The sequence below is a fragment of the Lolium perenne genome, chromosome 2 (assembly GCF_019359855.2).
Source record: "Lolium perenne isolate Kyuss_39 chromosome 2, Kyuss_2.0, whole genome shotgun sequence".
Taxonomy (NCBI): Eukaryota; Viridiplantae; Streptophyta; class Magnoliopsida; order Poales; family Poaceae; genus Lolium; species Lolium perenne.
In genome coordinates this window covers 267,069,299-267,086,280 of record NC_067245.2, presented here as the reverse complement: position 1 = coordinate 267,086,280, position 16,982 = coordinate 267,069,299, and the positions used below count along the sequence as shown (strand labels likewise).

At 43.1% G+C, this 16,982-nt stretch overlaps 1 protein-coding gene across 1 annotated transcript; it reads right to left on the bottom strand.

Annotated features, from left to right (window-relative positions):
• Window positions 1-7,924: 7,924 nt before the first annotated feature.
• LOC127336001 (HVA22-like protein e) lies at window positions 7,925-9,082 on the bottom strand. Its single transcript, XM_051362741.2, has 4 exons — window positions 8,926-9,082; window positions 8,792-8,818; window positions 8,579-8,701; window positions 7,925-8,503 (listed from the first exon to the last, which is right to left on the bottom strand). The coding sequence occupies exons 1-4, from the start codon at window positions 8,970-8,972 to the stop codon at window positions 8,221-8,223; spliced, it is 480 nt and encodes a 159-aa protein (XP_051218701.1). The 5' UTR covers window positions 8,973-9,082; the 3' UTR covers window positions 7,925-8,220.
• Between the last annotated feature and the right edge of the window lie 7,900 nt (window positions 9,083-16,982).

Here is a 16,982-nt window from a genome sequence, read left to right as displayed (position 1 = left end):
TCACAAACCACATTACAAATGCTCTTATGCAAATTAGAGAGGAGAAATTAACTATTCCTAAAAAGTTAGAAGATGGCTGGGATCCCATCATTAAGATGAAAATAGATGACTTTGATTGCAATGCTTTATGTGATCTTGGTGCAAGTATTTCTGTTAAGTCTAGAAAAATCTATGATATGTTTGAATTGCTACCGTTGGAAAATTATTATTTGGATGTTCATCTTGTTGATATTGCTACAAAGAAACCTTTGGGGAGAGTTGATGATGTTCTTATTATGGTTAAAAATAACCTTGTCCCCATTGATTTGGTTTTTTTTTTTGGATATTGATTGCAATGCTTCTTGTCCAATTATATTGGGAAGACCGTTTCTTAGAACTGTTGGTGCTGTTATTGATATGAGAGATGAGATTATTAAATATGAATTTCCACTCAAGAAAGGTATGGAACACTTCCCTCGGAAAATAAAGAAGTCACCTTATGACTCTATTATTAGGACAAATTATGATGTTGATACTTCTTCACTTGATAATACTTGATTCTTGCTCTTTTCTACGCCTAGCTGAAAGACGTTTAAGAAAACACTCTTGGGAGATAATCCATGTTTATTTATTGTAATTTTTGTTTTATTGAGTCTTGGAAGTTATTATCTATGTAATAACCTCTCCTTATCATTTTTATTTCGTTTTTGTGCCAAGAATAGCCTCTAATTTGCACTATGGGTCCATAGCAGTAGCTAGATGGTTGTCTTCTCCAATTTGTGCCTCATGTATAGATCTTGTGAGCTGCCCTGCATGACCAAGATCATCCTTATGTAATGCTACATGTTGTGTTTGCTGGGATCCGATGAATATTTTATACTATGTTGAGGTTGATTATATATTCTTGTCATATGTTATTTGTGATCTTGCATGCTCTCCGTTGCTAGTAGATACTCTGGCCAAGTAGATGCTTGTGACTCCAAGAGGGGGTATTTATGCTCGATAGTAGGTTCATGCCTCTAGTTTTATGGAAGAGGACAATAACTTCTAAGATTGTATATGTGATGTTGCTACTAGGGAGAAAACAACAATGTTTTATCCAAGGGTAATTCTATTATTTATTTTACACACATTGTTTAATGTGATAATCTGTTGCTTGCAACTTAATACTGGAAGGGGTTTGGACAATAACCCGAAGGTGGATTATTTGTCATAGACGCAGTTGGATTACGGTCTATGTATTATGTTGTAATGCCCAAACGAATCTCATAGTAATCATCTTGTCATGTATGGTCGATATTCCGTCAATTGCCCAGCTGTAATTTGCTCACCTAGCATGTTATTTATCTTTATGGAGCCTCTGGTGAACTGTGGACCCCGGTCCTTTCCTCTACACTGATAAGTTCATCCACTGCAATCCTGCTCTGTTTACTTACTGCAAAGCTCTATTCTCTTTAATTACTGCAAACATCTCTTTCCACTCGATACGTCTAATCCTTTGTGTTCAGCAGACCAGTGAGATTGACAACATCACTGTAAGTTGGGGCAAAGTGCTTTGGTTGTGTTGTGTGTAGGTTCCACGTGTTGCTGATGCCGGTAGTGCACCCTGCCACTAGTCAGCTAGCAACACCTTCAGAAGTCACATCTTTCTCCTACTGGTCGATAAACCTTGGTTTCTTACTGGGGGAAACTTGCTGATGTGTTCATCACACCTTCCTCTTGGGTTTCCCAACCGCTTCCACAACAACCGCCACCAAGATTGTCTGTCGCCGTCCCCGGAGCACCATCAACCAGCACCATACATTCATCACCATTCTCCAATAGAGATAAATAACAAGTAATCATATGGTTGTACCTAGGCTAAGCTACTGTTGTATCAGTAAACACCAGCTCAACACAAGCACTACAGCATCAATAAACACAAGCTATTGTAATGTTCCGAGATCATCATGCATTTTTTATATGTGGTCTTTTATTTTCCATCAGATGGACAACAACATCTACTACTATCTTCACTAACCACTGCTACTGTAAGAATTATTTCTATAGCATGAAAAGCAGCAGCATTGGAAGAACCTGGATATATATTGATAACCAAGTCTACTGTTGGTTTTGATATTATAGAAAAAGAAACTATGCTTTTAATCAATACATTTGGTTTTGCTAGCAAATTCTAATGTGCAATTTTTAACATGATCAGTAGCAGAGTGTTTAACTAGCAACTATGGCTTGCAGTACTTCCTTTAGCATATTGCCAAATGCATGAACCAAATGTGAAATGTGTGAAGCTACTGACCCTAAAATTTGATTCAATTTAGCATATTTTGACTACTTTGTTAAATAACCAGAGAAGAAGATCCTCCTAACCATCCTCCTAACCATATATAGAGCAGATCCTCAATGAACACAAGTGTATAACCATCTAATTTGGCTCTTCTTTTACTACACTTATTTTTTTTGCAGGTTAGAGGACTTGTGGTTGAATGACAACTAAATAGCATCACTGGTGACATCAATTTAACAAGTGCAAGGTATAGAGTGCCCTTTTATAACCTAAAGGGATGTCAATTTACCATCACTAGTGATAAAAGTGCAGGATTGCAATCAATTTAACCACTCGAGAAACTTAGCAACGAATTCATGATCGATCATGGCCAAAGAGGAGAGAGGGAGGGGAACCGGGGAGAGGGAGGGAGAGGCACTTGGGAGAGGCAATGAATTCATGGTCGATCATGGCCAGAGAGGAGAGAGGGAGGATGTAGGGGAGGAAAGGGGAGTGGGGAGGGGGAGAGGAGGCATGGGAAGAAAGGGGAGTGGGGAGGGGGAGAGGAGGCACACCGAACGACGAACGGTGTAGGCGGTGGCGAGGCTCGAATGGCAGTGGCCGGAGAGGGAGGGGGCCACAGGGGAGAGGGACGGAGGGGAGAGGAGGCTCACTGATGGTGGCGAAGAGGATGTCGAGGCGGGGATCGGTGATGGAGATCGAGGCGGTGTCGGAGCTCGGCGTTGGACGCCCCCACGCCCTCCTCCTCCTTCCCGCCGCTGTCCGCTTCGCCATCCTCCTTGGTGGGGTGGGGGATTTGTGAGGGTGGGGTGGGTGATTTGCATACAGGCAGAGATATAAGGACTGGGAGGACCTTATTTTTGTGGCGCATCCTCCTTCGTGCACCACATAATGCTTTAATTTTGTGGTGCATCCACGTTGATGCGCCACAGAATGTCTTATTTCTGTGGCGCACGTGGTCCGGTGCGCCACAGAAATAGTGTAACCACTAATTGGGGCTGGCCGGTTGTGGGGCCCTGAAAGGATCGTATGCCGCACCTAGAGGGGGGTGAATAGGTGCTAACCAGTTTTTAGTTCTTTTTCAATTTAGGCTTGATACAAAGGTAAATTCTCTAGATATGCAACTATGTGAATTTACCTATATGACAAGGTCAACTACTAAGCAATATATAGCTAGACAATATATAGGGGAGATAATAAGGATAGAGGTAACCGAGAGTGGAGCACGCGGAGACACAAAGATGATTCTCGTAGTTCCTTCCTTTTGACAGGAAGTACGTCTACGTTTGGAGGAGTGTGGTCGCTACGAAAGCCAGACCAACGCTACGAAGGCTTCACTCAGGTCTCCTGTGAGCAACGCCATGAAGGCCTAGCCCACTTCCACTAAGGGATTTCCTCGAGGCGGAAATCGGGCCTTTACAAGGTTCTTGGGGCACACATCCACAACCGAATTGGAGGCTCCCAATATCTATAACAATACAAAAACGCAACAAGAACAAATCAACTACAAACAACTAGGGTTTCCAAAAGAGGAACGCTAGCAACGGGGCCCTCAAGCATATGAGGGGGAAATGCAAATCGCTTCGGTGAAGATGTACGTAGATCGGGGTCTTCTCCTTCGATTCTCCAAAGATCAAGAGCTTTGGATGGTTGGAGGAGGAGATCTTGTGATTCTTGTGTTTATTGAGTTGGCTCTAATGGTGGATGAACTTGAGATGAATGAGCAACTTGTTCCAATGGGGAAGAGAGCTATTTATATGAGTAGACGCTCCAGATCTGACCGTTATGCATGTTTTTGTGTAACACCGGAAGTTCCGGCTGCAGGGGCTGGAAGTTCCGGCTGGATCCCATCGCGTCTGAGAAGATGCTGGAGCGGGTGCTGGCGAAACAAGGGCGAAACTTCCGGTGGCCGGAAGTTCTGGCCAAGTTCCGGCCTACTTCCGGAAACGGGAGAAACCCCCTGGAACATACTGTAAGGAAAAACGCCATTTTCGGAACTTGACCGAAAGTAGAGCGGAAGTTCCGCTGGCCGGAACTTCCGGCCTACTTCCGCCATCCTTCTTCGGTGAACACCACATCAGTGCTTCTGTCTGGAGCATCTGGGTGGAACTTCCGCATGCTGAGGCCGGAATTTCCGCCAGGAGCAAAAACATAGCAATAGTTCCAGTTTTGACAAATCTGTCCACCAGCCATGTGTGTAGTATAAAACCATGTACCTATCTACATCAACACACATAAATTTGTACCTATGTTGACATCAAACACACAAAACCCAAAAGGGCGGGAAATGTTCTTTCATGCCCACCTTATTTTTGTGGCGCATGCTTATTTAGTGCGCCACAATAAGCTACTTTTGTGGCGCACCGTGCCTGGCGCATGCAAAAACGGTGCGCCACAGAATAGCATCCCATCTATAGCTAGTTTCCTACTAGTAATGCAACCATGACTCGGATGATCGCCGAGGCGTCTGCTCGCCATGCAGTGGCTGAGGCCGAGACCATGTTGGTTGGGGAGTGTTTGGTGCTGCCGATGGCGTAGGAGGACCTAGCGGGATCGCGGTGCATCATCTGCCCGTGGCTGACACTTGGGAGGATGACGAACTCGAGAATGTTGACGATGATGGCGACGCGCCCGGCATGAGAGATGAGCAACATGCTTTGCTCGAGTCATTCCATACCGCCTAGTGTGACAAGACTGCTCACCAGTTCATGGATGTTGAGAGGCAAGTTGCCGCAGACATTATAGCAGCATAGCGCGATGCCGCCCAAATGTCCTTAGCAACGGCCCACCATGCGGCATATGAGGCGGTAGTGGAGGCGAGGCGAAGCCATCAGCCACGGGTGGACCGAGAGAATGGGGAGATTGAGCAGACCGCTGTGGTGACCGCGCAGGCGGTGAAGGTGATCACGAGGAATCAAGATCGCTTCGACGCGACATGCAGACGGGGCTTCTAGCAGAGAATGCCCGATGGGACGCTGCCATGGCGGAGGGTCGGACGCTCCAAAGGTGGGAGGATGGTCGCCCTGACCACGACATGCAAGAGATCATGTCCATCTCGAGGGCCGAGCATCGCCGCGACGAGAGCGAGCGCCGCTGCGCGTAGCAGGTGGGTGGGGCTTGGGGTTCGCGTCAGACACTCAGCAGTGCCGGCCACGTCGATGGTCAGTAGGCTACGCGACTGCGAGTAACCTCAACCATGACGGTGCGCGATGGCGAGTCGAGACGACCATCGTAAATTTTATAGTAATTTGTCATATTTTATCAATTTCATGTAGCCTAGAATATTTTATAATTGGCTAGCTCTAGAATTTTGTTTTATTTTTTTTCTTAAAACTATGAAATACAAATTTTAAGTGTTTGAATATAAAGAGCTACATGTAGCTCGGTCTATAAAACGCTCCAGATGGAAAACTTAAAAGGGAGGCTGAATAGCGGAAATGCAGAGTGGCTCTTGGGTGTCACACACCCCGTGACACCCCATACTTGGAAAAAATAATAAGAAAAAGTTTAAAAAATTGAATTTTTTAAAATCAAATATGATCATGTATTGTACTTGTATAAAAATATTTCCATGCAAAATTACTTTCATTGTATCCTGGGTTAAAAAAACTCCACCCCATGATCAGGTACTATTCACTTTATATTCGTCATAATTTCGTGTTTTTTTTCTGAAGACCATGCGAACCATTTCTTTTCTAAACATTTTTTTTACGAGTACAAACTCGATCATCTTTTGGTTTTCACGAAGATTCAATTTTTTTTAACTTTTTTACGTTACTCGAAAATTTTAAGTGTATGGAGGTGTATGACACCCGAGAGCCAAAAGTTCCCTTCCACCGGCTGAATAGCGCAAATAGGGTATGAACTGATATAACTTTACCGAAAGATCTGAGGACAAGTCCTGAGTGACTTCAACGCATGGCTAAGCCAATTTCTAGCTGATTTTGGCACTTTTTTTTAAAGAAAAGTACAACACTTAAAACATGAGATATTTACATAAAACCACCATAAATTAGGGTTTAAATCATGGACAAAAATCAGATACGTTTTTTTTTCTCCATTGTTAGCAAACACAAGATATGTCGTTTGTGAAGTGCGATCAACCAAAATTATCAATATCTAGAACATACGGTATGAAAGAAAATTTGATGATGGTTCTAACGACTTTGATTTGTTATTGGACGTTGTTATTTTTCTCTATATACTTGATCAAGCTTTATAAAATTTGGCGCTAACTAAAATTAATAAACACTATTTGGCCACATAGGGGTTATATAGTTATTGATAAATGCAGGCCTCTTGGGGCAACAAACTCCATAGTAGTCGTTCGTAATCGGCGAAGAGTTCACAAATGCACTAGAGATCGCATAGTATGTTTTAGTGTTTTTTGTTTGCTATATGTAAAGTGCGTAGTTTGGACCCATTTTTGACACTTGTCACTGAAAGGATAACATGGTGGGGTTCTTATTTCACAACAAAAATAAAACATGAAGGTTGTATGGAGAGAACAAAATGTAATTCAATAGTATAATTTATTTCTTGTAAATTGTCTATGTTTTGGATAATTAGTGTATATTTTTGCAAAAAAAACTTTCTTTATTTTCCCTAGATGACAAGTTTTATTGCTACTTTTGGTCCAAGTACCATCAACATCATTCCCACTTTACAAGATTAAATTTGACCAGATCTAAAGGCGGGGTAACTTGAAAATGACGGAGTATTATGTTTTGAAGGTTGAGAAGATAGGGCCGCTTGGGAGTTGGAGCTCCATGTGTCTTGTTTTTTGAAAAAGTTCAGAAATTATATTGAAAATATAATAATAATAATAATAATAATAATAATATGGATGTACATAAGGATATAGTCTACCATCTTGTAAAATTTCAATGCTAAATATCTTACAATTTGGGCTACACAAATTCTGACAAATCTTATGAGCTTAAAAATGTCTATTGTTGACTATACTAAGATCCACACTTTGTCAGTTTTACGTATTCCATAGTATAAGGTATTTCATATTGAAATTTTACACACTTGTAGGATACAACTTTAAGAGAAAATCTTCAATTTGGTCTACGAAGTTGCTCCGGATGTGCGTTTTAGTCACGAACTTGCAAATCGTGAATTGTGGATCAAGAAGTTACCCCGTGTGAGCGTTTTGGTCATTCTGTCATGGCGCAATGTTAGTTTGCTGATGTGGCCAACTATTTTGCTTTTGCAAATTACCACCTAAAAAGTCAAATCGAGGACTAAAAAGTTAGAAGAAACAAATTTTAGGGGGCATTTAAAAAAACAGTTGACCGCGTTAGCAAACTAACGGTCACCGTTACGAAGTGACCAAAACACTCATGTGGGCCAACTTCATGACCCAGAATTCACGATTTGCAAATCCGTGACCAAAATACACATCTAGGGCAACTTCATAGATGAAATTGGGGGTTTTCGCCATCTTTAACTATATACAGATTTGTTTATCAGTTTTTTCTAAAACTTTGAAACCAGTTTTTCAAAAAAAAATCGACAAAAGGAGTTACCTCGTGCTCAAGCTCTAAAACGCCACGCTCGATAGCAGAAACTCCCTTTATATAGATAAACTCATACTTATGTATGTCTCAATCACGGAAAGCAGATGGGTTATTTTTTGGAGCAACAACAGAGGGGTTATTGTCAGGTCCTTCTGAATCCTCATTTATCAGAGAATCTGATAATGCATTTACACGCTAAGATCAACCCAAACCACTAGTCCACAGGGACGAGCCTCTACGCTCCCACTCCAATGGTGTTTGTTCACACTTCACACATAGATGTTGACCATGGCCACGCATGTAAACTACTACTCCAGGTCTCCAGCTGCAGAAATGGAAGTAAAGAAAAAGAAAAAAATGGACACCACAACCACAAGACAGCTACATGGACCTATGAATCTCTCAGTGCTTTTCATGATCCTTCTTGGACCCTCAGTGCTTTTCATGATCCTTCTTGGACCCGACGAAGGAGAGGAACTTGCTCTTGGCGTTCTCCTTCTCCTTGGGAGACGTCGAGGGCGACTTCTCCTTGGCGCCGTTCTCCTTCTTGCTCACGCTCGTACTGCTGCCGCTGCCGCTGCCGGGGTGGTTTGTGAGCCCGTGCTTCCTGAGCTGATCCCTGACGAACCTGTCGTAGATGAAGGCTGCTCCCCTGAAGTTGGGCAGCGCCAGCCACGCCAGGAACAGCAGCTTCAGCTCGTACCAGATCGGTATCCTGAACAGAAATGAAGTCTCCGTCAGTAAAACCACCACAGAAATCAGGAAAATCGCCGTGGACGAACCAGCTTACCAGTAGATGAGGGACTCGAGGACCATCTCCACGAGGGTAACGAAGGAGTAGAGGATCCAGTAGGCGAGCCACTGCTCGTCGTCCAGCTTCGACGGGCTCTCCATAGCCTGCACCGACGCATACCTGCACATACAGATGACATGATTTCAGCCTATGGTTTCTCCGAGTAAAATAAGTTCCAAAATTAACAAAACCAAACAAGGAGGAACTTACAAGGGGTACAAGAGCATCACGCCAGGCCTGCAACAAGAACGAACAGAAACAAGTGGTTGCACAAGGATTAGTCGAGCTTAATCAGACAAGAACTGCATCAAGAACCGAAGAGGAATCGATTGATTTGGCCATACCCTGCGAGAGTGTGGAGATGCGTCAGCACAGTCCAGAGCTTGCTCATCTTCGACAAGTCCTCTTCTTCCCGGTGTCTCGAGCGGAAGTGGTGGAGAAATCACTGAACCAACTAATGCTTGTTTGGATTTGGATGTTTTCTTCCAGCCAAGAGGAAGGTGAGGACTTATATAAGCAGCAACGATGTGGCTATGGTGCGGGACACTTGGCGCGGAGCCATTGGAAGTGGGTCTCTTTTGTTCTACGGCTTGGTGGTGACAGAAGGAGACCTACACACGTGGCGACAAGATGCAGCACCGACCAGGTCGGCAGGCGCTTTCCTGCATCGAAACCTTCTCCAGGGTTTTATATTGGAGAGATATGGGAGATGGCAGTTTGCTAGTGGCTGGGTAAATAAATGGAATTGGGACTTCTGAGGTCACCACCTAGTGTTAGTTTGCGATGATTTTAGTTGTTCTTTCCAGAACTATCAAAAAGACCTTTCGTCGATAAAAGAAATTTGGACACGTACAAAACCGTGTTTCCTTATCATCAGTCACCCGAAACAGAGGCATCACCTCAACCGTAAACACACTTTAGTGGGCACAAAGCGTGAGGCTGGGGCGCACGCGCTGCGCCGGCCGCCGGACGAGCAGCGACCTCGAGCAATGCCACACCACCCAAGTGCCACACGTCTCGGGCGACGAGAGTGACATAAAAAAAGGCATCAGGTCGGCGGGGCTGGCCGCTGATCTGATCAGCACAACGCCCGTCGCGGCCGGTGGCTGCACCAGGCTGGACATTTGAATATCTATTTAGATGAGCACATTTTCTATTTAGCATGATAAAACGGTAATTGTTCCTAGAATTTTTTACAAAGACTACATATTACATTTTATGCAGCAGACTACGGATGTTGTTGCATGCTCGTTATCACTGTTCTAATCAAAATATTTGTTCACTCCAGTAATATATACATATATATTAGAAATTGAAATGTTGACCTACAATGAAACCAATTCACACCTTTTAGCTCTCCTGATGCTCCGTCCATCTTCTCGGCAATCTTTTTTAGAGCGATGCCACACATGACGCATCAAGTTTTTTTTTTCTTGTTTTTAATCTTCAAAATATCACCACGAAGACTGAATGAACAATAGACAACAATTTAATTCAACGTTAGTAGCAGTACAGCCTCAGGCCAATAACTAGGCACTACAGGAATGGACGCATACGCCGATGGCCAGCTGCCCTCGGCGTAGCCACGTCTGGCCCTCGGCGTAGGCTACGCCGACGGCAGCCCTCAGCTTTTGGTGTCGGCGTTTAGGTCTCTCGGCATAGACAATATTGCCGTCGGCGTAAACCATTGGCATACAAATTTTAAAAATCTGAATTTTCTTTTTTCCAAAAAAATTCAAGAAAAATTCGGAAAAAAAAATATTTTTTCCTATATGCCGACGGAGTTTTAAAAATTTTCAAATTTTATTTTTTTACACCTTTTTCTCTTTTTTTACTTGTTTATCTTTCATCATACACTTTTAACTCTAAGTACACTTAATCTTAGGTCAAATTACAATCATGGTTAAACTTCCCAGTCGATCACCCATCCTCACACTGCTCCAACCTCAGCACGCTTAACTTCTTGGTTCCATTCGGATGAGCTTCCCTTAAAGAATTGACACCTTGCTGATAATAATAGCCTATCAACCCTATTAACCCTTGGACCGTGATGTCACAACTCTTTATTTTTGAATTCCAAACAATTACTTAAGTAAAAAATAATGAATATATAAGTAACAATGATTAATAATATTGAATTCAAATAACAATAAAATAATTTTATTTTTTTGGTTTTTTTCTATTTAATATGGAATAATTAATATCTTTAAATCGAAAAATCGAAATTCCACAAATAATATGTCTAAATCGATCAGAAAAATGAGAGGAATCTAAATATAACATCCATATCATCATTTGAACCTAAAAATTAGAGGAACCCAAATATGACGTCCAGTTTGCCATCTGGCCAAAACGGCCCCCTCGGGAGATGCGAAATGGCCGTACCGAACGCGCTGGTGCACTGTTCACCAACACGCTAAACGGAAAAAAATTAGCACATAAAGTGATGTGCTATAGACCTAAAAACATTTTTCGCGGAATTTATTGAGCGACAGAAAGTGTACCCCTATTCCAAATCCGATCAGTTTCCAGCGGATTCGGCGGGACACCGCAGGAAGCCGTAGAGATTCCCAAATAGCTAGCGCGCACATATGGCATGTGATATGTGGTGCAGAGGCAGTGTCCTACCACTACGCGGAGGTTTCGCGCAATACTAAAATACGCCCCATGTAGCTGCTTCACAAAAAAAACTCGTTTTGGCACCTCGAAAATGAAAAAACCATCGCCCATTGGTCGGATTGTAAATCCGCTCCCGGGGCCGTGCCTTCCTTCCTAGGAACCAGGCACGTGCCAAATATGGTCTCGTTCCGACAAACTATGCGGTGTCACATGCCCTTTCCTACTTATTTGCCCTAAAATCCATAGAACTCCGGACGTGATAGCCCTGTTTGTGAAGAGTTTTCCAAAATAATTGCCGTATTCTAAATCCGATTTTTTGGAGTGGTTACCGGGACACATAAAATGATGCCATGCGGCTCCAACGGATTTTTTAAATTCGTTTAAATTGTCATTTGGCCAAAACGGGCCCCCACGGAGATGCGGTATGGCCGTACCGGGCGCACTGGTGCACCTGTTCACCATCACGCTAAACGGAAAACATTTAGTACATAAAGTGATGTATCATAGTCATAAAAACATTTTTCCCGAAATTTATTGAGCGACGAAAAGTGTACCCCTAGTTCAAATCCGGTCAGTTTCCAGCGGATTCAGCGGGACACCGCAGGAAGCCGCATGGATTCCCAGATAGCTAGCGCGCTCATATGGCATGTGATATGTGGTGCAAAGGCGGTGTCCTACCACTACGCGGAGGTCTCGCGCAATACTAAAATACGCCCCATGTAGCTGCTTCACAAAAAAAAAACCCGTTTTGGCACCCCGAAAATAAAAAAACCATCTCACATGGGTCGGATTGGAAATTCGCTCCCGGGGCCTTGCTTCCCATCCCAGGTACCACACACGTGCCAAATATGGCCTCGGTCCGACAAACTATGCGGTGTCACAGGCCGTTTCCTACTTATTTGCCCTAAACGCCTTAGAACTCCGGACGTGATAGCTCTCTTTGTGAAGGGTTTTCCAAAATAATTGTTGTATCCTAATTCTAATTTTTGGAGTGGTTACTAGGACACATGAAATAACGCCATGCGGCTCCAAGGGATTTTCTAACTTAGTTTAAATTGCCATCCGGCCAAAACAGCCCCACGGAGATGCGGTATGGCCGTACCGGGCGCGCTGGTGCACCCGTTCACCATCGCGCTAAACGGAAAAAATTTAGCACATAAAGTGATGTGTCGTAGACCTAAAAACATTTTTCGTGGAATTTATTGAGCGATGGAAAGTGTACCCCTAGTTCAAATCTGGTCAGTTTCCAGCGGATTCAGCGGGACACCGCAGGAAGCCGCAGGGATTCCCAGATAGCTAGCGCGCACATATGGCATGTGCTATGTGGTGCGGAGGCGGTGCCCTACTACTACGCGGAGGTCTCGCGCAATACAAAAATACGCCCCATGTAGCTGCTTCACAAAAAAACGTTTTGGCACCCTGAAAATGAAAAAACCATCGCCCATGAGTCGGATTGGAAATCCTCTTCCGGGGCCTTGCTTCCCATCCCAGGGACCACGCACGTGCCAAATATGGTCTTGTTCCGACAAACTATGCGGTGTCACAGGCCGTTTCCTACTCATTTCCCCTAAAAGCCATAGAACTCCGGACTTGATAGCCCTGTTTGTGATGGGTTTTCCAAAGTAACTGCCGTATCCCAATTTCGTCTTTTGGAGTGGTTACTAGGACACATAAAATGACGCCATGCGGCTCCGCGGAATTTTCTGACTTCGTTTAAATTGCCATCTGGCCAAAACGGGAACCCGAGGACGTATAAGAAAGTCTTTGAATTGTTACTATGTTAACATGATACTGTACATGATTCAAATATGCATGATTTTGACATAAACAGATAGAGGGTGTTTTTCTGAACATTTTGATACCTTATGCGCATTTTTCTGACATCATATGAATTAGTTATGATTTTTACAAAATTAGACAAATTTGAAAAATAGTCTACGCCGAGGGTGACCGTCGGCGTAGCCCTGTCTACGCCTAGGGCCAAGTATATGCCGAGGGCTGCCCTCGGAGTAAACTTAGCTACGCCGACAGCAATGATACGCCGAGGGTCAGATGGCTGGCTGGCCGTGCCTGGCCATACGCCGACGACCCCGACATTTGGCCGTCGGCGTACGCCACGGCCATCGGCGTACGTCGCCATTCCTGTAGTGAGGTCTACACTGGAATTTCGAAATTCAATCTTCCTGTTAAAGTGCCAATACCAGACTGAGCATTTGAATATCTATTCCAATACGATAAGCTAGATTTTGAGAAAGCTGATGCGTGCAATTAACACACGTCCGTTGGGAACCCCAAGAGGAAGGTGTGATGCAGACAGTAGCAAGTTTTCCCTCAGAAAGAAACCAAGGTTTATCGAACCAGGAGGAGCCAAGAAGCACGTTGAAGGTTGATGGCGGCGAAATGTAGTGCGGCGCAACACCAGGGATTCCGGCGCCAACGTGGAACCTGCACAACACAACCAAAGTACTTTGCCCCAACGTAACAGTGAGGTTGTCAATCTCACTGGCTTGCTGTGAACAAAGGATTAACCGTATTGTGTGGAAGATGATTGTTTGCGAAGAACAGTAAAGAACAAGTATTGCAATAGATTGTATTTCAGATGTAAAGAATAGACCGGGGTCCACAGTTCACTAGCGGTGTCTCTCCCATAAGATAAATAGCATGTTGGGTGAACAAATTACAGTTGGGCAATTGACAAATAAAGAAGGCATAACAATGCACATACATATATCATGATGAGTACTATGAGATTTAATCAGGGCATTACGACAAAGTACATAGACCGCCATCCAGCATGCATCTATGCCTAAAAAGTCCACTTTCAGGTTATCATCCGAACCCCTTCCGGTATTAAGTTGCAAGCAACCGACAATTGCATTAAGTATGGTGCGTAATGTAATCAACACAAATATCCTTAGACAAAGCATCGATGTTTTATCCCTAGTGGCAACAGCACATCCACAACCTTAGAACTTTCTGTCACTGTCCCAGATTTAATGGAGGCATGAACCCACTATCGAGCATAAATACTCCCTCTTGGAGTCACAAGTATCAACTTGGCCAGAGCCTCTACTAGCAACGGAGAGCATGCAAGAACATAAACAACATATATGATAGATTGATAATCAAATTGACATAGTATTCAATATCCATCGGATCCCAACAAACACAACATGTAGGATTACAAAGAAACGATCTTGATCATGATAGGCAGCTCACAAGATCGAGCATGATAGCACAATTAGGAGAAGACGACCATCTAGCTACTGCTATGGACCCATGGTCCAGGGGTGAACTACTCACACATCAATCCGGAGGCGATCATGGCGATGAAGAGACCTCCGGGAGATGATTCCCCTCTCCGGCAGGGTGCCGGAGGCGATCTCCTGAATCCCCCGAGATGGGATTGGCGGCGGCGGCGTCTCTGTAAGGTTTTCCGTATCGTGGCTCTCGGTACTGGGGGTTTCGCGACGGAGGCTTTAAGTAGGCGGAAGGGCAGGTCAGGGGGCCACACGAGGGCCCCACACAACAGGCCGGCGCGGCCAAGGCCCAGGCCGCGCCGCCCTAGCGTGTGGCCACCTCGTGGCCCCACTTCGTTTGCTCTTCGGACTTCTGGAAGCTTCGTGGAAAAATAGGCCCCTGGGCGTTGATTTCGTCCAATTCCGAGAATATTTCCTTACTAGGATTTCTGAAACCAAAAACAGCAGAAAACAAAGAATCGGCTCTTCGGCATCTCGTCAATAGGTTAGTGCCGGAAAATGCATAATAATGACATATAATGTGTATAAAACATGTGAGTATCATCATAAAAGTAGCATGGAACATAAGAAATTATAGATACGTTTGGGACGTATCAAGCATCCCCAAGCTTAGTTCCTACTCGCCCTCGAGTAGGTAAACGATAACAAAGATAATTTCTGAAGTGACATGCTATCATAATCTTGATCAATACTATTGTAAAGCACATGAGATGAATGCAGCGATTCGAAGCAATGATGAAGATAATGAATAAACAAATGAATCATATAGCAAAGACTTTTCATGAATAATACTTTCAAGACAAGCATCAATAAGTCTTGCATAAGAGTTAACTCATAAGCAATAAGTTCTTAGTAGAAAGCTTTGAAACAACACAAAGGAAGATATAAGTTTCAGCGGTTGCTTTCAACTTCAACATGTATATCTCATGGATAATTGTCAACACAAAGTAATATAACAAGTGCAATAGGTAAACATGTAAGAATCAATGCACACAGTTTACACAAGTGTTTGCTTCTAAGATAGAAAGAATAGGCAAACTGACTCAACAATAAAGTAGAAGAAAGGCCCTTCGCAGAGGGAAGCATGGATTACTATTTTTGTGCTAGAGCTTTTATTTTGAAAACAAGAAACAATTTTGTCAACGGTAGTAATAAAGCATATGAGTTATGTATAAGACATCTTATAAGTTGCAAGCCTCATGCATAGTATACTAATAGTGCTCGCACCTTGTCCTAATTAGTTTGGATTAACACGGATTATCATTGCATGACATATGTTTCAACCAAGTGTCACAAAGGGGTACCTCTATGCCGCCTGTACAAGGGTCTAAGGAGAAGGCTCGCATTGGATTTCTCGCTTTTGATCATTCTCAACTTAGACACCCATACCGGGACAACATAGACAACAGATAATGGACTCCTCTTTTAATGCTTAAGCATTCAACAACAGTTAATATTCTCATAAGAGATTGAGGTTTTATGTCCAAACTGAAACTTCCACCATGATTCATGGCTTTAGTTAGCGGCCCAATGTTCTTCTCTAACAATATGCATACTCAAACCATTTGATTGTGAAAACCGCCCTTACTTCAGACAAGACGAACATGCATAGCAACTCACATGATATTCAACAAAGGTAAAAAGTTGATGGCGTCCCCAGAAACATGGTTACCGCTCAACAAGGAACTTACTAAGAAATAAGACACATAAGTACATATTCTTCACCACAATAGTTTTTAAGCTATTTTGTCCCATGAGCTATGTATTGTAAAGGCAAAGAATGGAATTTTAAAGGTAGCACTCAAGTAATGTACTTTGGAATGGCGGAGAAATACCATGTGGTAGGTAGGTATGGTGGACACAAATGGCATGGTTATTGGCTCAAGGATTTGGATGCATGAGAAGAATTCCTCTCAATACAAGGCTAGGCTAGCAAGGTTGTTTGAAGCAAACTCAAGTATAAAATGGTGCAGCAAGACTCACATATAAACATATTGTAAGCATTATAAGACTTTACATCGTCTCCTTGTTGTTCAAACACCTCAACCAGAAAATATCTAGACTTAGAGAGAACAATCATGCAAACCAAATTTTAACATGCTCTATGTAGTTATTCATTAATGGGTACAAGGTACATGATGCAAGAGCTTAAACAAGATCTATATGAGCACAACAATTGCCAAGTATCACATTATTCAAGACATTATACCATTTACCACATGCGGCATTTTCCGTTTCCAACCATATATCAATGAATGAGGTAGTTCAACTTTCGCAATGAACATTAAAGATAAAGCTAAGAACACATGTGTTCATACGAAACAGCGAAGCGTAATATCTCCAATATAAAGGATTGTGGGATCCGATTTATTCAAACAAAAACAAAAACAAAAGCAAACAGACGCTCCAAGCAAAGCACATAAGATGTGACTGAATAAAAATATAGTTTCATTAGAGGAACCTGATAAGTTGTCGATGAAGAAGGGGATGCCTTGGGCATCCCCAAGCTTAGACGCTTGGGT

What these genes read in the sequence shown, in the direction of transcription:
- LOC127336001 (XM_051362741.2), bottom strand. Translation starts at nt 8,972, where the DNA reads ATGAGCAAGCTCTGGACTGTGCTGACGCATCTCCACACTCTCGCAGG. An exon ending in CATCTCCACACTCTCGCAGG is followed by an intron (nt 8,819 to 8,925) that starts GTATGGCCAAAT and finishes TTCTTGTTGCAG; the next exon opens with GCCTGGCGTGATGCTCTTGT. An exon ending in CTCGAGTCCCTCATCTACTG is followed by an intron (nt 8,504 to 8,578) that starts GTAAGCTGGTTC and finishes ATTTCTGTTCAG; the next exon opens with GATACCGATCTGGTACGAGC.